The sequence below is a fragment of the Diplotaxodon limnothrissa genome, linkage group LG11 (genome assembly GCF_057381915.1).
Source record: "Diplotaxodon limnothrissa isolate DT_005_m linkage group LG11, D_limnothrissa_male_GT1.1, whole genome shotgun sequence".
Taxonomy (NCBI): Eukaryota; Metazoa; Chordata; class Actinopteri; order Cichliformes; family Cichlidae; genus Diplotaxodon; species Diplotaxodon limnothrissa.
Genome location: NC_140606.1, coordinates 27,044,105 through 27,065,738, shown reverse-complemented (window position 1 = coordinate 27,065,738; position 21,634 = coordinate 27,044,105). Strand labels below are relative to the sequence as shown.

Below are 21,634 nucleotides of genomic sequence, written 5' to 3'. Positions count from 1 at the left end.
ATTTTCTCAGTCCAATCCCCCCCACCCGCGACCCAACTGAACATCTCCATCCGTGCATTCCCATCACTTGTGTCACGTTGTTGCACATTCTCCGCTGCCTCCCAGTCTCTGAATCACTGTTGATGTTGTCCTGCAGCCTCCGCTGAAAACTGGTTTTGCCTACAAATCCATTGCATGCTGCTTTGCCCCTCTCTGTTCATTGTTCACTCCATCTCTGGCTCCCTCCCTCTTTCTCTCAGCATCACTCCCTGGGAACCCACTTTTTTTTTTCTTCTACTCAGTATTTCATGTTGCCTTTCTCTGCATCTCCCACTCCCCGTTTTCTTCTCAGTGTGCCTCTCTTCCCCCATTTTTCTGTGCATCTCTTCCTCTCATTAGCCCTCATCAGACTGAGAGAGGAGTTCACTATTGTGTATCCAGCGTGTGAGTGGATTTCTAAAAATCTCTTTTTCCTGATTTGTTTAGTGCACACAGTTGGCCGGCAGCTTTGCATTTTTACTCTTTCTCTTGTTAATCTGGTCAGGGTTCAGTCTGGTGCTCTGGAGAGAGATTGGTCAGGTTGATGTTGGTGGTGGTCGGCATTAGAAGTGCGCCCCAGCTATGAAGTCAGCGAGGGGTTAGACTCCGCTAATCCGCGTTAACAGATTAATTATCTTTGGGTAATATCGTGTCACTGCAGTGTTGTGAAGTCGCTCGGGTGTTAGGCTATGAAGGGCTACAGTGCAACGATAAAGAGTCCCTTAGGGGTGTCTCCTCAATCTTAATCCCCCTTTCTCTCTCTCCCCCTCTCTCTCTCTCTCTCTCTCCCTCTCTCCATCTATCTCACTCTCTCCCACTCTCACTCACTCGCGCTCACTCAGAGATCCTCTCCCATCCATCAACACAAGCACCTCTCTACTGTCATCAGACGACCAGACACTTCTCGGCCATTTAATATTTAAATAACTACCAGAATTGCCGTCTTCATTTTTGTGCTTTTTGTCATATTTTTGGCATGTCTCAAAGCCATTTTTTCAGGATGATGTTTTCTCAAGAGCATCAGGCGGTGATGGCTGGCAGTATACCTCTCTGAGTGGTTAAATATTTCACGGACGCCGGCAGAGAGAAGAGACAGAAGGAGAGAGAAACCTCCCAACACAACCGACAGAGGTAAGAGACTGACCCCTCTCTTTGCCGATTACTGGCTTAATTGCTGATGTACATGCAGAGATTGGCCAATTAAAAATGTACATTATGCCAAATCACAGTGTTTTCCCAATTTGGGCTCACGCTTATCTTGGCAAATATGATTAATGGATGATCATGACACCATTAGACTGTGTTGCCAAAGGAGATCCATGCTTATCTTTTCCAACCATGACACTTAATATGGGTCTGCTGCCTATCAGAGTAATGTGAAAATGCTGTAATGAGTTTTATTGCAGTTTCTCAGGGAAATCCAATGTTTTTTCCACCTAATTGGAGTTTCATATGACTTGGAGCTTATCTTTTTTCATGATTTTCACCATCTGCAGGATGATTTACTGTCATCAGTGGGAACAAACTGTCTCACCCTCAACTTCATGCCATGCTGGACCCCTCGCACACATCACAGCTTTGATTTGCACTGACTTTCTGAGTACGAGCTGCACTCGCTTACCTTCGGTCAGCTGACTTTGAAGGTTCATTGTTGCAGCTGAACATTAATTTTGAACATAGATGTGAGGTAGAAATTTATTTTGAGGTTTGACTGTCCCTCGGCTTTTACATGGGCGAGAGATTCAACTATACAGAGATGTTACTGAATTTCTTCTGGCTGATGAAGTGTCAAGAGGGGTTTTTTTTAATGTTGTCTCATAAATTCTGGTTATCAAGGTTGGTTTTAAGAAGCTCCACGCACAGGCTGTTATGTGAACGATAACAGGTTTTATGAGCCCAGACTGCAAACGAGCATAGTTCCAGCAGCAAGCCAACAGCATTATTTATATCTTGTGATTCAAAGAGATGTAGCCTCATAAAAAAAAGAAAAGGTGCAGAATGATTTTCCTTGTGCTAAAGATGATCCTAAATTCAGCTGACAGAAGATGCTTCAGCCTTATTCCCATTAGCTGCCTCACAAAATGGCCCTTTTTTAAAAAAATTCAGACATCATGGAGTCTTGTATAAACCAACTGACTACATCATCTGTGTTTTCTGAGCTCTGCACAGACAGAAGACAACACATTTGTTCTCCTGCTTTGTTTTCTTTTTATTTATTTAGTTAGTTAGTTATCTCTCAGAGCTCAGAGCCATGGTGAGAATCTGTGGTTTTCCTCCATCTCTTTCATTGTCTTTCGTGTTCTTTCCTTCTCCTTTTTTCATCTTTTCTCTCCACCAACTGTGCCTAAAATCACATTTATTTGCCTTCAGTTACGCAATGGTAGCTGGCATAATAACAAGCTGGCAGGAAACATCATGTCAACTTGAGGGTTTTTATCTATGACAACTGCTGAGTAACTGGAGCTCCTCCTGGACTGTAACCACCCCCCACCCCTTCCTGTTAAACTTCCATCAGCGCCTCGTTAGGTGTTCCTCTACTTTTTGGGTTGCAGCAGAATCCTACCTGAACTTTGACCAGACATCTATCATAACTGTGCATTTCCTCTTTCTCTCACCCTGACCGGCTTAATTTTGTGCATGAATTGATCCAGATAGCTGCGCTCTCAGGCTATTGACTCATATCTCTTTACCATTAACTATTCAGCAATGGCATTTATGTGAGGTTTTCTGCTTCTGTTACCACTGATGGGCCTCACAGTGACATTCACTGCATTGTTGTTCGTCAAAGGAAGTGCTTTTCCACGCTGACCCACTTCTCATCAGGTTCTCCTTTGATGTTGAATTAGTCCTTTACTTGTTATGGATCTCAAAGAGCTTTTACCCTCAAAGTCTGATAAATGCATCTCATAGACATGCTTCAATATAGATAACCTAATAAACACACTTAAGATAAATGGTACAGTAGGAAACGTAATACTGGATGACTTACTACAGAAGTCTGTTTACACTGCTGATTTGTGTTGGATGGATGTAGTTCTCACAGTGTGTGAACCATTATGTTCAGCACAGTTTTAATAAGGGAAATGGAGTGTTGGCTGTGATTTGATTTGTGACAGTTGGGCTGCTGGAACCATTAAGGTGAACAGGCTTATTGTAATGGGCTTAGAGAAGCCCTGTCTGCCCCGTGGGTGAGCCGTTAACTCGTTCTGGGCCGCAAAAATCTGAATGGCCAAACTGTTCGGGCTTTGAATGTGACATGTGGCAAAATCCAAACTTTTATCACGCACAGTATTTAGTACAGTTATGTGCAGTGGCTTGTAAGAACCAGAGCCACTGTGTGGGTGACTCAATAGGGAGAGTGAAAAAAGTCTCTCTTAAGTAGAACATTGTGCTAGCTGAAGCTACTGGACAAATCACAGTGGCTTTAAAACATAGAAATCCAACACAGGCCATCAGTTCAGGGTCTCTTTTGTTATTGAATAGTGATTAGAGGCAGAGTTGTATCGGTCTGTGATATCAGCATTGAGCTGCTCTGTATAGCCTCTATATTTAAGTGACAGTGCTGTTGTTGTGAATGGTTGTCTCTCCTGCCGCCTAAAAATGCTCCTTTGTCGAACAGTAAAGCTCTGACGGTCTCTTAATCTGGGCAGCCGGTATCAGAAGCCTACCAGACTCTGTCTTGCCCTCTGTTCCATCTCTGCTCCTTTATTGTAATGAGTATTCCAGTGTGTGTTTTAGCTAACCGGATTTGCCCTTTGTATTTACCCTACTTTCACCCCCTCCCCTTGACCAGCTTTAGTAAGATGCGCTGAACAGTGGGGGAGATGGTCAAGAATTGTGCAGCCTTTTCTCTTTCATAGCCTTCACTGTACCTTGTCTGCGGTTTTTCTTTACTTTGTACTCCAGAAAACACACTTTAGAGACCCCGAACTATACGTTCCCTGCATGCAGAGGCTTGTCACATACTACTATTCATTATATTAGAGAAAGGAATGGCATAAATAACAATGTTATCTATATTTCTTTAAGTCAGTGCATTTAAATCTAATTGTATTTGCTTTTTGATCGTATTTTATACTTTATTCAATATTACAAGTGGAGAGAGACAAAATAAATGTGAGGAAAGAGAGTCAGTATGCATGAAAGTCTAGTCTGCCAGATATTGAACCAGGGAGTCAGCGCTGACCGAATTTATGCCCATGTGGTCTGTGGCTAACCAAACAACTGCCAGTTGGCCCTATGAAAGATCTCTTTCTTTGCAACTAGGCAAAAAAATTAAGAAAATTTGATTTCATCTCTAAATATTTTTGTCACAAAACTCCACATATTTTAAGTTTTTTTTTTTTCTTAATTTATTTCGATCATGTAAACAATATTCAAAGTTTATTTAGCAAAGAAAAGAAGAGAAAAAAATGCTATACATATTAAAGCTAATGCATTTCAATATTGCTTCAACTGTTACAGATCAAAAAAACTAGTGGGAGGAAGTACACATTTATTTAATCCCACCAGTTTAAGATGTTATAAAACACAGAAAGATCTCCTGATCATGTATTAATGGAATTATTTAACATTTAATTTGATCAATAGACCAGTGAAACTAACAAAACAATGTTTTAAACTTAAAGATAAAAGGTAAAAAAGGGAAAGTTGCCAACAAAATAGTAACATTTTAAAAATCTTTAGCAAAGCTTAAAAACTAATCAACAAAATTATAAAAGTGTAATAAAACTGCAACAATTAAAAACCAATAAGAGCAATGGTTAGGAGGTAATTAAGAGCAACACAAACGATGAGGCACCTTAAGCAAAAGCAACACCAGAAACATACGTTTCTTTAAAAAAAGTAGAATATCTCGGATGCTGAGACTGATTGTGTCACAGCTTGGAATCACAGCTGCTTTGGACTGATCGAGTTTTCTACTCATCTCAGGCAATTGTTTGTCATGAAGTCTAGTTATCACCTGCAAATGATGCTTGAAGACATTAATAGTAACCTCTCTTTCCTCTCAGCTTCACCTTGTGCTCAGGAAGACCTTCATCCCTCCTGAACCTCTTTCCTCTCTTCCATTCTTCACATCCTGGTTATTCTGACCCCTCTTTCTTGCCTCCTATAGGGTGGAGGAGGGGACTGGTGGCACCAGAAAACGGCTACCATGACTACGATACCCAGCTATAACCCTTCGCTGTGGGTGAGAATATGTCACGCCCTGCCCCGGCTGGACTTCTCCATGCAGATGAGGGACAACGTCTTTGTCCCTGTCAGCTGGGAGTACCAGCAGGTAACCGACACCTGCCACTCGTGCCACACTGTAACCACATGCTGTGCTGTGGCTGTCCAGCCTGAGGTGCCAGATCGCATAATAATTACAGCCCTGTTACTCAATTTACAGTTGCAGATACAATTGATATTTTACTACAACTTGTGGCACATTGGGCTATAAATTGTTCCACAAATTTCTACATGTCAGAGCAACCTGTAGCAATATGATAATGGCATTTACAGGCCTTTAAAAGCATAATTATTGGTGCAGTATGTCAGATCTTGTCATTCCTCATTTCTATACCTTGATTTTGATGCTTTAATCCTCCTTTTGAACCATACCGATTGGAGCTATTTTATGCAATTTGGTATCAGGTAGTGCAAGATATTCAACATGGCAGGAACCCGCTGGAAGGTTTCCACAGCTGCTATTGTGCTCATGGTCCTGTTTGTGCTGTAAAATGCAAGGTTCATCCCTCTCTTCCAGCAAGCGCTCATGCAAGCGCTCCAGCTAGCCATGTCTCACAGTGTTTGTGACTTCTCTGCGGTACAAAGAGGAGGTGGAGGGGGGGACTCAAATTATCCTGCAGAACAGAAAGACAAAAGAAACTGAAAGTGCTCAGAGAGAGGGAATGAGTAATGCAAGGAGGTTTTCCGAATAGAAAGCCGGGCAGAGAGAGAGAGCGAGAGAGACAGAGAGAGGGAAGGCAAAGTGAGTGAGTGAGAGTGGGAACGAGAGAGACTGGCAGTGAATGTATTTAAGTAGGTCACAGATTATTAATAGAGATTCAGTGGTGTGGATAGAAAGAAAGAGAGGGGGGAGAGAAAGAGAGTGGGAACGAGTGAGAACGTGGGGAAAGAGGGATTGGGGGAGTGGAGCGAAGGGGACGGGCTTCAGAGGACATGAGGTGAGAATGGAGGGAAGGTGGAGGAATGGGGCAGATGGATGGAGGATAATACTGTAGATATGTGGCTGATATGTGGCTTCAGCTGTGTTGATTTCATGACGTGAAGCCTGATGAAAAGCAAAAGGCTGAAATGGCTCAGTGACATTAGAATCCAGCAGGGTGCACAGACTGATGGGCATTCAGGGGTAAAAATCTTTGAAACAAGTTGCATTAATCCTGTGGGGTATGCATTATATGTGTCTGTATCCTTGATTTATATCCTCACACCTTTTTTATAACCATCTCCTGCTGTTAGTGGAGGCAGGACAATCTGACAAGCACTGAAATTTAACAGGATTAGTCAGTATTCTTGTAAAAATGGAATCAAAGTGCCATTTTTCTTTTCTTTTTTTTATATTCACTGACTCATCCTCTGATATTTTCCCCCTCCTCTTCCTTTTTTCAGACTTTGCTGGTTTTGTCCAGTTTATCAGCCATCGCTCTTGTTATCTCCCTATTGGTGGTTCTCTCCTTCCTCATACACTACTGCTGCTGTCACCGTGGTGACCGGAACGAAGGATCAGAAGAAGAGGAGGAGGATGAGGATGGCAGCACGGGTCACGGTTACAGTGGGAAGAAGGGGCGGGGAATCTGCTGTGTCACGTGGGTGGCGGTGGCGGCTGTCACGCTCTGCTGGTGAGAAAGAGTTTTTAGACGTTACTGTACTTCCTGGCAAATGTACACACGACGCCTTTTGGCAGTAGTTGAAGAAGTATTCAGATGTTTTTCTCAAACAGAACCAATCACACTCATTTCTGGCTCATTATTTTTTATCTATAGACTCCTCTAGAGTCAGTTTGCATCAGTCACAGCTCAAACCAATATCTATCAAAAACTGGGCCTTGGTGCAGCCCTCCAGTTCATCCTCTCATTGAAAAAGTAATTTTATCTCAGGGCACCTTCCCTTTAGCTCTTTACCTCCTGAATGCTTCAGAGTAACCCTTGAAGCTCTTTTCGAACTAAATAGTTTCTGTCAGAGTGAGGGTGGTCTCTGCCTTTGCAGCTACCTTTGAAAAACCCAGAAACTATTTTAATGGATATCAAACCACATCTTTATTGATATGGGTTAGTCATCATCCATGCACCTGTCTGCCTATCCCTCTTCTTTCATCTATACCCATCCATCCATCCATCCATCCATCCAATATTTAATTTACATCAAATAATTGCACAGAGCCAAGTTGCATACCTACATAGTCATTCATTCATTTTTGATGCATCATAATTTTTCATTAACTACATTTTAGAGAGAAATAATTCACAACAGTTAACTCTACTTTTTAATTATAATTGGAGATAAAAACACATAACTGCTTTGTACGTTTCATCGATACGTTTATGGAGTCTAAAACATGTTTTTCAACCATCTAAAAATACAGCAGGATGGAAATTATACTTGAAGTTAAATCTGTGTTGATAGTATATAGATCAGCACACTTGGGTCAAACCAGAATTAATCTGTAATATTTCTTTTGGTTTTTAAACCATAATGTTTTAACCATCATGAACCCAAAGCTTTTTAAGACTAAAGAATGCAAAAAACAATTTCACAGCTATTTAATTATAAACACACGCTAGGATATCCTATCAGCCACTCCAACAGTAAACCACTCTCTGATTCATTGCCTATTTAACTGTGAATTTGACCATAATTTGTAATCATGCTCTATTAAAGAAGACTTGAAAATATCTATTGAGACCATAAAGTTGTCAGGAAAGTTCCTGAGGTGTTAAATTAATTTAGAATTAGGGTAATATTCTCACAGTCTTAAATAATATTGGGCTGCTGCCACGTAGATCGCCTCCTGCAGGCCATCAGAAACAATGCAGATTTATAGTGCTTGTGCATTGGCCTCAATTTGTAGGGAAAACATCCACTTCTATGCAGTATATCAAATTGCCTTAAATATGATAAAATAAACTAGAAAACTGCAATGAAGCTCCCCGTGGAATTAAACTTATTGTATTAAATGTACTTTGCTTTCCAACAGCAGTGAAGCTGTGAATCACAAGCTGTCACCTCCATCATCTCCATCGTCATGTGTTCTTTCCGTCTCTCACTCAGTCACTGATGTGTTTATAATAAAGACTGGCCCAGACAGCAGCTGACAGTCATGTGACGTTGCTGTTTCCCAACCACAGGGCAACAATTGCACTGTTAGCTGTGTGTGTTTTGGCATTAAAGTGTGTTTGTGGATGATCTCAGCTCTCCCACCTACGGTACAGCAGTCATTTACCCACCGGTGTTCCCTGCAGCTCCGGTGACCATGCAGTCATCAAGTCAGTACATTGTGTTCACTGTATATTGCACAAAATTGCTGCCTGACATCTGTCCAAAGCACTGCAGTTTAACGGAAGCGTGAGTCACTCAGAGTAAGCTCTGCTCCCCATCAGACATTTTAAGTCTGAAGCTCCATCCCAGCTGCATAAGAAAATTATAGTGCCATTTAAAGCTTCAGCAGCACTTGTTATTATATTCCAGTCCATTGCCTGCCTAGTTATATACACTGAGACTACATCACAGGAAATAATGTGCTGCCGATTTGATTTCGGCTGCTTTAATGATTTCAGCACATGCAGACTGTAGGTGTTTGAGTTGGTTCGTGTCTCCCCCTTATGGAGCATAATGTGATGTCATAGTCATCGTCTCCTCTGATGCTCAATAAGGCTCTCTGTGCTGGACTGAATGAAGAAATTGTGCTGCGGTTTACTGTTAACAAATATTTATTGTCCTCCTGTTTTCTCCAGATGGTAACCTTTAGCCTCCAGTATGAAACAAGCGTGTGTCATTTTTAAAATGCAGCTGCATTAGACAGCATTTAGGTTTGACAGTTTGAAATGCAAAGCACACACAGACACAGGCGCACATTCCTTCTTCCCCCCCCCCTCCGCTTTCTAATCTGGGTCACATACTTTGTGGGAGATTGGGTCATACCATTCCTCTTGGGTTTGAGGGGATTTGATGAACATCTGGCCTGGGCCTTAATCTGAATATTTGAATAACAGAGAAATGTGTAAACACGTCGCTATGTTTTACATTTTGAATATTTTCCTTGCCGATGCTGTGAGTCATCTTTTTTCTCCCATCAACTGTTTATTCCATCCCCTGCTCACCACTGATGGTATGCTCACCCAGAGCGCACATATGACATCCTCACCAGCTCTATCTCCTCCTGTCACATTCATTTAAAATGTACATCCACGCTGAATTAAACATTACATTTATGCCTCTGCTATCTGTTCTCCTGTCCCCCTCTTTCTCTCTCCCTGTCACCCTCCCACAATGTTTTCATGTCCCCCCCCCCCCCCCCCTCTCTCACGCAGTGTTGCCATAGGCATCGGTTTCTATGGCAACAGTGAGGCTAATGATGGGATGTATCAGTTGACCTCGTCTCTTCTCACAGCCAATTATACGCTAGCTTCCATCGATTTGCTGGTGAGTGGTGCTCTCTGCAAGTAAAATGTCATGCAAAGTATCTACCCTGTATGACTGTGTGTGTGTGTGAGAGAGAGAGACAGAGTGTGAGAGAGAGGAAGACAGATGGGCTGAATTTGTTCATCAGGTCTGCAGAGAGGGAAAGAAAATCAGATACAAACTTCTGCTTCATTGATCTCTGTGGTCAGACAGTGGTTTATGTGTCAAACTACTAAATGGCACAGGCCAGCAAATCTGTGCATATTACACATGAATTAGAGAAGATATACTCTATTCATTGTAAATGTTGGCTCAATTGAAAGCCTATAACAAAATTACTTTAATAAGTACATTAAATTGCATTTTATAGTTCAATACAACACAGCATGGCTAACTGCATAAAAGAAAGAAACTCAACAAAGCTGAAAAAATAAGGTCAATTGAAACAAGGAGTTAAATACTTAAATAAACTATTACATTTTAAAAAAGCAATCCATTTAAATGAATAGTGTAGTGCACAGTGCAATAACGTGGTGTGAGAGTGCAGATTTATGTTTACATGAGAGAACAGATTACTCTCTGTAAAGCAGATTTGCTGCATTGCATGAGAAATACCACTGCATGATGCAAAGAATATACATGAAGAGTTACATCAGCTCTTAAACTAACACCTGAGAAACTGTAGGAAGATATGGAAAAAATATACATACAATATGTGGTACAAAAAATGAGACAATCGACCACACTTCTAATAATTACACACTTGAAATTGTTTAGAGAAGTAGTGAAAAAAGTTAAGAGAAAGATACTTTATTCAATCTACTCCTAACCTTCAACGAATTATTCTTTATAAGCAGTGTTTCTAGTGATGATTGATATGATCAGTGGAATAATATTTGGCCATATTTTACTACTGAAAAAAAGAAACCCTGAATTGAACCTCAAAATTAAAACGTTTTGCAAAAGTGAAGCGAAGTTTCAAGGCTTACAAAATCTGTTGATTTTGGTTAAAAAATAAAACTGAGTTTTCCTCAAATTGGAGAATTCAGGTTTGTTTATGAATTCAGGTTTGTTTCCCAAATTACCTCCAGGCTCAGAATCACTGCATGATCAGAGAAACTACAACACCCCCAAAGAGCTATATCTCAGACTCTACAGGCATCAGATAGCATGTTAAATGTTGAAGTTGGTGGTAGTACAATTAGAAAAAGACTGCACAGGTGTGGCTTGTTTGGAGGGTTGCAGTAGAAAGTCTTTTCATGAGTCTTTTCATGAGGTTTGCAAAGTTGAATCTCAACAAACCACAAGACTCGTGGAACAATGTCCTTTGGATGAGACCAAAGTGGGGATGTTAGAGAATACAAAGTAATTGATTCAATAATTAATAAAAAAAAAAATCAAATTTCTGCAGTAACTTTAAAAACTCTTTTTTGCGAATCACTAATCGTTTTACATGACAGCTTTCCTCCACCACTAGAAACATAATGCAAACTATTCCTACAGTTGCCTCAACCTTTGCACAAAGACTTTTAGGGATAAACTATGTTGATGTGATGTTTCATTCTTTATTAGGGCAGTACTGTACTGCAGGAAGTAGTGCTTTTGTAAAGTAAGGCTGGGGCATCAGTTCACCCTACAGCAAGATGACGTCCCAAAAACATTAGGTAAGGATAAGGATGATGAAAGAGCAGCACGGTCTCCAAATTAAACTCCAACTTCTGCAGCGTATCACTGCTAACGGGATGAAAACCACAACCGTCCCGAAAAGACCTTAAAATATGGAGACAGAGACATAAAGATAGCAAACACATATGAGAAGTAGTGAAGTATTCAGAAGTTTGATAAGTGTAAATTTGCATTATAGACTATGAGAGCCATTCTGAGGCGCCGAGGATGTCCAACATCTTTAGCTCTCTGTTTCCTACACCAGGATTTTATGACCCTATGAGCATCATCAAGCTCACTTTGTGGTTTCAGTCCTACTTTACTCCCCTCACATTCCTCCTTCCTCCCTCAAGATTTCAGACACAATTACTGGACTTCAGCTGTCTATCTCTGGACCACTGGCCTCGATGGAGGAGTTATTTACTGGCAGCAAACCCTTCCTGGTTTCGACGCGGAACTGCCGGAGGTTATCTGAGAACGTCATCAACCTCCTCTCCTCCATCTCCCTGGCTCGGTCCAGCATTGACACTGGGCTGGGGAATGACAGCGGTATCAGCGGGGCGTCCATCACACCTCTGACCCCGGTACCGCCCTCTGTGGCGCCTACAGTGGTGCCTAACAGCGGCTTAATGGCCAGCCCCTTCTCACCTGGCTGGGCGGCCAACACACTGATGGTCAATGAGGACTACAGGTAAGGCTGGACAGTTCAGGATAATATAAATTAATAATACAGTTTATCAGTTTGAATGACTGATCTATTATTCATGCAGCATTTTCACGGGGTGAAAAGAAGCAGTTCTTACACCAGTTCAAATACCAAACTAGTGCTTTTACAGCCTGAGATAATGTGACAATGTGAGCTTTTGGGTTTTTTTTACTTGTTTATGAGAGAATTATTTGTTACAGTTAGAAAAGCCCATGAGATTTATACCCAGTGCTTTAAAAATAGAAATTAACAGCTACCTTTCAGGTTACCTTGTCAGGGTCGGAAGGTGTTTATGTATTTCTGCAAAAACCTCTTTGCCTTACAAACTTCCACATGTACAAGCTGTCTGCAAACACAGCCACACTCTTATTCCTACGATGCTGTGAGAGGCTGCCAGACGTCCTGCCCCAGCCCCTCATAAATGTTGCATGTTTATTAAGATGTGCTTGTTGATGTAATGCCATTTCCCCCCCAGTTATGTTATGTTGACGGGCTGCTTTTATATTCCATATTGGAAACATTTCAGTTGATAAATAAAAGCTAACAAGTATATCCTAGCTTAGATAAATAACGTCAGTCAAGTAATAATAATGTCCTCATAAACAAAGCAGATTGTTCCCTTGTTGCAGGGAGAGGGGAAGGAAAGTTCAAGCTCCTCCTGACTCATTTTACACAGGCAGCAGTTTTGATTCTGGGAACAATTGCTGGTGACTGAATGTTTATCCAAGATCAGGCGGAAGAATCAAAATGTGATCAGATCTGCCCGTTGGTGATTTGGGGAAAAGACACATACATTGGTTAAATTATTATATTTTATTTTTCAAAGAGCATTTTTCTTTCGCCCTCAAAAATTGGTCAAATAAAAGTGAAAATCACTTTTATTTATTTCTTGATCAACTTATAATTCATGTCCCCAGTAAAACCAGGACTTTTAAATTAAAAACTAGATATTAAATGCAACTAGCTCCATCGCAAGTAAACAAGTTCATAAAGCATAATTACTTTACCAGGAAGATAAAAAAACATTTCCACATGGTTTTTTCTAGTTGTAAACACTATTGTAAACACTGCTGCCGCATTTATCCCCCCATTGTTGAGGCAAACTCATCATGGCCAGAGGATTCAAAATCCATAAAAACATTGCAATTGCTACTAAAAAAAAAACCTAAGAAAACAGAAATTTGCTTTCAGAAACTGTGGGATTAATGGGCACAACATAGCAGTTGTGCTATGATAGTAAGATGTGATGTTTTCTATTAAGTAGCTTGTATGCAAGTATGGATTGATGATAAATGGTGATGGATATGTACAGACATGTAGAAAGGTATATAGATGGATAGAAAATAGATGGGTGGATCATGGGTAGATAGGTAGGGTGTGAATCTATGGATGGATGGATGGAAAGATGATAGATTGATATATAAATAGACAGATGTAGGTACATGAATGTATAAATGGGTAGATATGGGTGGATGGATAGATGGATATCCCATATTAGAAAAATGTTGATTGGACTTTAAGTAAAATTTTGGTCAAGTTGCTGTTAAGCAAGGATTGATATTGTAATTAACACACAGTAATATGTGTGTGTGTTGTAGGTGGCTGTCTTATGTGTTGCTGCTGCTCCTTGACCTCATAGTTTGTCTGTTCATCCTGCTGGGACTCGCCAAACAAGCCCGTTGGCTGCTCATCCTGTGAGTACACACACATTTGTATCTTTAGACACATACCACACAAAAACTGGATTGATGGCAATGGGTGTCCTCTTGGTTGAAGAGTTTCTGTCCCCCCCCCCCCCATCCACAGGATGACAGTGCTGGCTTGGCTGGCCCTCTTCCTAAGCTGGGGCTCCCTGGGTTTGGAGACAGCCACTGTGGTGGTGAGTAGACTCAGTAAAACTGCGATACAGGCTGGCTATAGCGGAGAGAAGAGAGCTTTAGGAGGCCGACCCCTGATGGCAAGCCAAAGTAATGTGCATATATGTGCTTATGTGTGAATTCTGTGCCTATTGTGCTAAACTGTGAAAAGACCTGCCTCCTAGGGAACGCTGCAGTCATTGCAGAGGACCAAGGAGGCAGGAAAATGGGGCAGAGATTAAAGATTCAATGTGCGTGTGCACAAGTGCGTTTGCGAACAAAGTGTGTTTATGCAGCAAAGTGCGTGTTTTACATGCAAGTGTGTTTGCAAGTGTGTGGGTTGTTGGCTTCAAGAAGTAAAGATAGAGAAGTGCTTTCAACAAGAGTGAGGAGGGGAGAGGAGGAGCAGGAGAGTGCATCTTGAGATCACTTTTAGAGCGAGAGCAAGCCGAAGTAAGTGATAGAGAGAGACAGAGAGTGGGGAAACCGTCAACTTGCGAAGGCATTTGGCTCCACAAGTCTTTACAGTGAGCATACAAAAAAATTTGTACTGTAAAATAAAGTTTTAAATGGACAGTGTTTGCCTGAAGGTCTACTTTCCACTTGTATAGAAAATGCATCAATGTGCCATTTGTTATCATCAGCAGTCGAGCCACAGTTTTAGATGGTGACATTTACCAGCAACAAAGAGCATAAAGAGCATTTTTATGTCCAAAACAGAGGGCTGTCCATATGAACTATTTCTCTTTTAAAAGCGCCCATTCTCTTTGAAGAGGAGACTTTGTTGGTGTGCGTGTGAAAAAAGAGTAAAGGGTGGGTGTTTTTCTGCATGGCTGCTCAGTTTAAGAGTCTCAGTGTCATGTGGGGCTGCCGGGAGATGTCCCAAGGCCTGTGGGTCCACACAGGGCTGCTCTGTCCCTGGTCACTGACAGGGAAACAATAGGCCAGCTGTGGGCCTCTCAACCTTATTCTGGCCAACATCGTCGCTTTCTCATTCCGTCAGCAGACTCCCTGTGTGGCTCTTGCACCCTCTTCTGGTCGGGCGATCTCAGGCTGAGAGAGTTTGTGGGAGTACACTCTCTGAACCGAAGTGCGCCAACCTCAAAAACACAGATGATATTAAAAAAGAAGCTAAATGAAAGAGTGATCTAACAGCAGAAGAGGAGCGCGTGGGAGGAGGGGGGTGTCGATATTTGCTGCTGTGTTGTCCAATGCTGTCAGTTATCTGTAGAGACAAGTATGTCAGTTGGTCACTGTGTCTACAAATGTTTTCCTATCTGATCATTTCTCTTCCACCTCACCTCTTCCTCACTCTCGCTATCCTCCTGTCATCCTCTCTCACTCTCCCCGTCACTCTCGCCAGGCTCTCAGTGACTTCTGCTCAGATCCAAACGCGTTTGTCCTTAACTCCACCCACTTCAACAGTAGGACCAGCTCAGGTACAGATTCCCTCTCTGAGCAACACTTTCTGGAAAATCTAGTTGTTTTCCATGCCTGCCATGCACTTGATTTACCCCCTGCCCCAAATGTGCTTTTGCTAGCAGAATCCAATATAATGACAGATGACTGTTTCCGCATTTTTTCCTATTGTGCATTGATCTTTTGTACACTGCTGTTTTGTTGGCCACCCAGACGTGTTGGATTATTACCTGACCTGCAACAGGCGCATGAACAGTCCATTCCAGCAGGTAATGCCACCTCTGCCAGTCAGCGTATTACATTTGCAGGCATTTGCTGATTCTCTTACCCAGAGTGATTCAAAGGGAGTGAGCAGATAGTATGTCAAAGTTTCTGAAGGGCAGTTGGAGGGGAAAAATAAAACTGAGGACAGGATGCACAGCTGTTGCTACGTGTCCTGTCCTTAAATTATTTAGTCCCTCGACAAGTAGCTACACTCTCAGCACATTAATGTTATGTTTGAGAAACAATGCCAAATAAAACCTCTGATTTCCACTGACTATATTGACTTGTTGGCTTTAGCTGCTGACCCAGTCACAGAGGGCACTCTCAAACATTCACACACATCTCTCCAGTCTGGACAGAAATGCTCTCACACAGTTCCCCAAAGCTGAGGTATGTGCACTACTTACTTTTATGAAATACTACATTTTCTGCACGTGGACCGCCTCCTCGGTGGTTTTCTCACATTCTGGAATTTCTATGTCGTTGCAGAAATCACTCAGGGATGTTCAACAGATACTCAACTCAACAGAGGGCAACTTTCATCAGCTGGTGGCACTACTGAACTGCCGGGGTCTGAATAAGGTGATCAGAAGAACTCGGCACTGCTCGCTACTGTGCTGCTCTGTTCTCATTTATTCATTTCTGTATTTTTCTGCCATTTTATTTTAGGACTACATTGACTCACTGAAAGGCCTGTGCTATGATGGGATGGAGGGATTGCTCTACCTCTCCCTTTACTCTTTTCTCTCTGCTCTGGCCTTCACTGCCATCCTCTGCTCTCTACCTGGTGCCTGGAGGAGCTTCCCCAGGTGAGAAAAAAAATCAGTAAAGTGCACGTCTCCAGTGTAACACAATAGAAATGTGGGGTATAAATACTGACACTGAAAGCACAAGTAAAAGTAGGACATTGTTGTTATGTCTTTAAGAACTGGTCTTTAGTAGAAGTTATTTACATTTGTCTGATTCACAGTGTTGTCATTCAGTTTTGCCTATTTTGCCTAGTAATGCATTTCCTCTAGAAGTGTTTCTCTGTAGCAGATATTGCTGTTTAATATTTGAAGCATGAAACATCTTGCAGTTTATTCTCCTGCTAAATAAAACCTGATTTTTATTTATTTACTTTTGTGCAGATAGGTTCAGTTTAGTATTTTTGTGCTTAGCAAGCCTACAGGAGCAGGGGTGGGTGGATGGTGGAAGTGGTAGCTGGTTTTCTCTGAATACATGAAATCCATTTGGAGCATTACCTATTACAATTCCATTCAGTTCAGTTTTATTTATATAGCACCGAATCACAGCATCAGTTGCCTCGAGGTGCTTTATAATGTAAGGTAAAGAACAATGATACAGAGAAAACCCCAGCAGTCACACAACCCCCTGCTAGAAAGGACTTGGCGACAGTGGGAAGGAAAAACTCCCTTTTAAGAACCATAAAAGTAGACAGGGTCTGTCTCCTGAATCCCAACTGGGAGCTGGTTCCACAGAACAGGGGTCTGAAAGCTGAAGGCTCTGCCTCCCATTGAACTTTTAAATACTCCAGGAACCACAAGTAAACCTGCATGCTGAGAGCGAAGTGCTCTAATAGAGTGACACGGTACTATGAAGTCTTTAAGATGAGATGGGGCCTGATTATTCAAGATCTTGTATGTGAGAGAAATATTTTAAATTCCTTTCTAGATTTAACAGAGAGTCAATGAGGAGAAGCCAATATGGGAGAAATATGCTCTCTCTTTCTAGTCCCTGTCAGTACTGTCGCTGCAGCATTTTTGGATCAACTAAAGGCTTTTCAGGGAGTTTGTAGGACATCCTGCTAATAACGAATCACAGTAGTCCAGCCTAGAAGACATAAATGCTTCTAAAGTTCTTCAGGATCGCAAGATGAGAGAATTAGATGTCTTTTTAAATTCAAAACAGAATCCAGTAGCTTGGTATCGTCATATTTTTGCTCTTTTTCTCTCTTTCATGGTCGCCGACAGTGAATCAGAGGAGTACGAAGACTCAGACAGCGAGAGTGAGGACCCCTTCACTTCCCATCAGGCACGTAGACAGACGTCCTCGGGGTCTCAGCGAGGGGCCATGGCCCCCTTCTATAATTACCCAGGGGCAGGGTGGACACCCCCCTTTTCTAGCGCGCCGCCCCTCCCGTGAGTAACACAGACACACAGACACACAGACAGACAGACAGAGAGAACGCACACGCGCACACACACACACCCTAAAATTATTATTTTTTAAATACAAGAGGAGGAAGTTGCTGAAACAGATGTTTCTGTTTCAACATCTGGATCCATGAAAAGCTTTTTACACTGGTGTCTCCCCCCGAGCCCCAGACTGTAAAAGTCCAAGAAAATATAAAACAAAAGAGTAAATTCAGAGACTGGCGGAGCACTGTTTTTGTTTTTGTGCAGACACATAGTCTTTTTGCTGAAGTGTGAAATCCTTCAGAACATTATTACAGCACAGTTATAGCTATACTGATGAGTGCAGGACAGTCAGCCAGGTTCAAACTCTCCTGCCTTACACACATGCACACACAGGATTAGGCTGAATCCACAGAGCTGTCAGGTTAAGCACATGCATTGCAGACAGACACACAGACAGGTCATTATGGACTACAGCGTAGGCAGAGAAACAGACACAACTCCAGAGGTCTGTCTGTCTGTGTGTCTGTCTATTCGTCTGTCGAGTGTTTCGGGACAGACGACGTAGGCCACTCGGTCATTTCACAGATCTCGTCTCAAATGGCGTCCTGTCTCCTAAACAGCAGTGCGCTGCTGCTGTGTTGGGTGGGGGGCAGGGTGTCATTGACGAGGATGCGCTCGTAAAAACTCCGGCGGTGTGAGGCTCAGGTTGACTATAGGTAACCCCTCCCACACACACCCTCCTGCATCACTCTCATCTCTCACCTCATTGTGGTGTCCAAACCCCTCAGATTATTATCTCTCTCTCTCTGTCCTGCTCCTTTTTTTTCTTCATAATTCCTCCTGCTTCCCGATTAGTTCTCTCTATATGGAGGACCAAAGCAGCCAAAATAAAATAAGCATAAAGAAGTAAATAAACTACTCGGAAAATCAATGATTATACAAAAGGAATATTTAAGAGAAATGTAGGCATGAACAAATGTATAAATGCAAGAGAAATTCATGTTTTTTTAAATTGGTTAAATAAATGAAAAGTACATAATAGAAATATGAACATCAATTTGTGTCGCATTTTGTAAATTAATCGGTGTCTACATTTCTTTTTCTTTTTTTTTTATTATTATACTCATATATTTACTTCCTTATTTATATTTGTTTTTGGCTGTTTTAGTCCTCTGCATATCTTCAATTTTCTCATCTTACTTTGTTTTGACCCCCCTCCCTTTACTCCTTTATGCAAAAATCAAAGTATAGTTAGTGCTACTAATTTTACTTACTATCCTAATGCAGTGGATCGTCTTGACTCCATATGTGATATTAACGCACAAATACAAAGATACATAGAAACTCAGAAACTCAGCTAAATACAGTCCACTCCTCTTAAATGGAAGCTCAGGACTGCTTTAAAAGCTTTCTGGGTTTTATCGTGCAGATAAACAAATTCATTAGCAAAGCAACATAACGGCTGAAATGCAGCTGGCGATTCATACCCAGTCCTAAATGCCTGTAATTGCAGATTATTGTGCAAATCCTGTTGTGCACCAGTCATCAGGAGTGGACTGTACAGCTGCTGCTGGTGCTCACAGTGCCTGAGTGCCAGTAGTACTAATAGCTCTGCTGAGTGCTGTGTTGTCTGCACTATTTCTCTAATCGTTCTTTCTCCTTTTTTCCTTTTACCTGTCCGTGGGTCTCGTCATCCTGCGGTCCTCTCCCCACCCCCCTTCTGTCTGTCTCAATGTGTCTCACCCCTTCTTTCCCTCTCTTCTTTATCCTCTATTCGTCTTCTCCCGCTCTCTTCTGTCCTTGTCTCTTTCTATCTCTATACAGGACTCCAAACGTTTCCTCCAATGGCAACCCTGGCTATGAGAGCCTACCCTTGACTGACAGGCAGTCCCCACCCCCCTCTGTGAGTTCCTCTGTACCTGTGACACCATCGCACTCTGTGCCATTTTTTTCATTGCTGTTAGTGCTCACGCTCGCTTTGATAACGAGTAGCAAACGGACTAACGTGATTCACTTTTACTTCAACAGTTTAAAACCTTTAAAAAGTGCAAAGCATATCAGGAAGAACATTTGTCCATTTTGACAACAAAAACTATCAACACTGGGAAAGGAAATGAACTAAAACCAATTTACAAGTTTTTTCTGGTTATTTTAAAGCACATAGGAAAGTTTCAGGTTATGATACTGTCAGAGACACTGCATGACTTTAATAGCGTCTCCCCCTCATATGTGACCTCCTGAACACCTTTATCTGTCAAGGAAGACCAGGAGATGCAGATCAAGGTGCCACAAAAATCTACTAAGTGACCTTGATCACGACAAGTTAGTCATGCTCAGCAGTTTTACAATGTTTTAACAAGGTTTCAGCTTAAGTTATAGAGCGCACAGAGTACAGACTTGCAATCTCTACCATCATATAACCTTGCTCTAACAGGTGAACAGACTTTCAATTTTATGACAGCAAAAGTAATTCTTTGAAAATTCAAATCAGACTCCATCTTCCTGGCAAAAGCTGTAAGATAGGGTTGAAAGTCCAGGTGGCATGATACGGGCTTATTTTGCAGCTACAGGACCTGGACACCTTCCAAACACAGAGTCAACCATTGAACTCTGTGTAACAATGTACTCCAGAGTCAAATGTGAGGCCATCTGTCAGGCAGCTAAAGCTTGGCCCAAATTCTGTCATGCAACAGGACAATGATCCCAAGCACAGCAGCACATCTGAATGAACAGAAAAAAACGAAAGAATCTGGGTGGTGCATGGTCAAAATCCAGACCTAGGCCTGACTGAAATTATGTGGAGAAGAGTGGGGCAAAATGGCTCCATAATGATGTGAGGGAACAATAAAGTCATGCAGAAAGAGCTGTTAAAAGTGCTTCTACAAGCTGCTTTATTATTACTTGACTGACGTTTATCATGGTACTTGAACGCTTTCCTTTGTACATGACTGTATGACTCGATTTCAACAAGTGAGCAAGCTTTCACTTTCATAATGACAGCTTGAGCAATTCTTTGATGTTTCGGCAGACTTCAGCTTCTGAGAAATGCTGTAAAATGCACCGGGAACAATGCCAGTCAAGATTTTGCTAAATAAAAAAGAACATATTTGGATTTATAGTCTAGTTTGCTTCTGAGGAAAGAATGAAGTAAAACAGCAACATTTACTTTAGACCATCAGTTTGAGGGCCAGCCAATCTGCCACACGTATATATACCAGAGGACAAAATCAGCTGCCTAAAGGCTAAAAGAGCTGAAAATAAAACGGTGATGCTTTAAATGAGCGTAATAGGTGCCGTGTTCTGCTTTGGATGAGCCAATGTTCACATGAATGAATAACAAACTATTTTTTTTTCTCTTTTACTTTCACTCCCTGAAACTTCGGACCATCTTGACCTCTCGTCTGTTGAACCCCGTCCTGTTCTCTGGAAGCGCAGTACTCTCCCAGCATGCTGACTGGTTACGGGGGAAGTCAATCACACCCCAACCCCGCCCATTCGAGGAACCTGTATTCACGTTGATTATTATTATTTTTTGTTAGGAAATGTATAGAAAAAAAATGTTTAGTTTTCTTATGAATGGACACTTTAATGAAATGAAAAAGAAACTAATCTAAATAAAATGAATGCTAGGTGTCAAAGTGCGTAACGTCAGTACCACTGAGTATTATCATTATTACTAGTATTATTATTATTAAAAGCAAAAGATACAACCGACAGTGATTCTGCTGCTTGGTTATGCTTTAAACCAAGTGTGCTTGGCCTAAATTCCTCCCTCCCTTTTGTCCAAACTGTGTAAACTGTGGTGAGCCAAGTCAGAATGGTATTGACGTTACTACGTTGTAGTTTTATATTCTTAAATGTATCTGTACCACCACTTTATTTTCGAGTTTTTCTATAAATATTGTTGTAGAAAAGCACTGGCACGTAGCAACAAGACACAT

At 41.6% G+C, this 21,634-nt stretch overlaps 1 protein-coding gene across 1 annotated transcript; it reads left to right on the top strand.

Annotated features, from left to right (window-relative positions):
• Nucleotides 1–601: 601 nt before the first annotated feature.
• On the top strand, nt 602–21,587 carry ttyh1 (tweety family member 1). The gene is made up of 15 exons (XM_085365555.1): nt 602–1,149; nt 5,135–5,299; nt 6,634–6,863; nt 9,552–9,663; nt 11,661–11,998; nt 13,612–13,707; nt 13,820–13,892; nt 15,233–15,308; nt 15,502–15,557; nt 15,850–15,942; nt 16,042–16,134; nt 16,222–16,361; nt 17,526–17,693; nt 19,518–19,596; nt 21,129–21,587. The coding sequence occupies exons 2-15, from the start codon at nt 5,174–5,176 to the stop codon at nt 21,210–21,212; spliced, it is 1,764 nt and encodes a 587-aa protein (XP_085221681.1). The 5' UTR covers nt 602–1,149; nt 5,135–5,173; the 3' UTR covers nt 21,213–21,587.
• The last annotated feature ends 47 nt before the right edge of the window (nt 21,588–21,634 follow it).

Bases quoted from the DNA above. Each gene is read 5' to 3' on its own strand.
- ttyh1 (XM_085365555.1), top strand. From the start codon at position 5,174: ATGACTACGATACCCAGCTATAACCCTTCGCTGTGGGTGAGAATATGT. The intron at 13,893-15,232 runs GTGAGTAGACTC...CACTCTCGCCAG, and splicing joins TGGAGACAGCCACTGTGGTG to GCTCTCAGTGACTTCTGCTC. The intron at 16,135-16,221 runs GTGATCAGAAGA...ATTTTATTTTAG, and splicing joins ACTGCCGGGGTCTGAATAAG to GACTACATTGACTCACTGAA.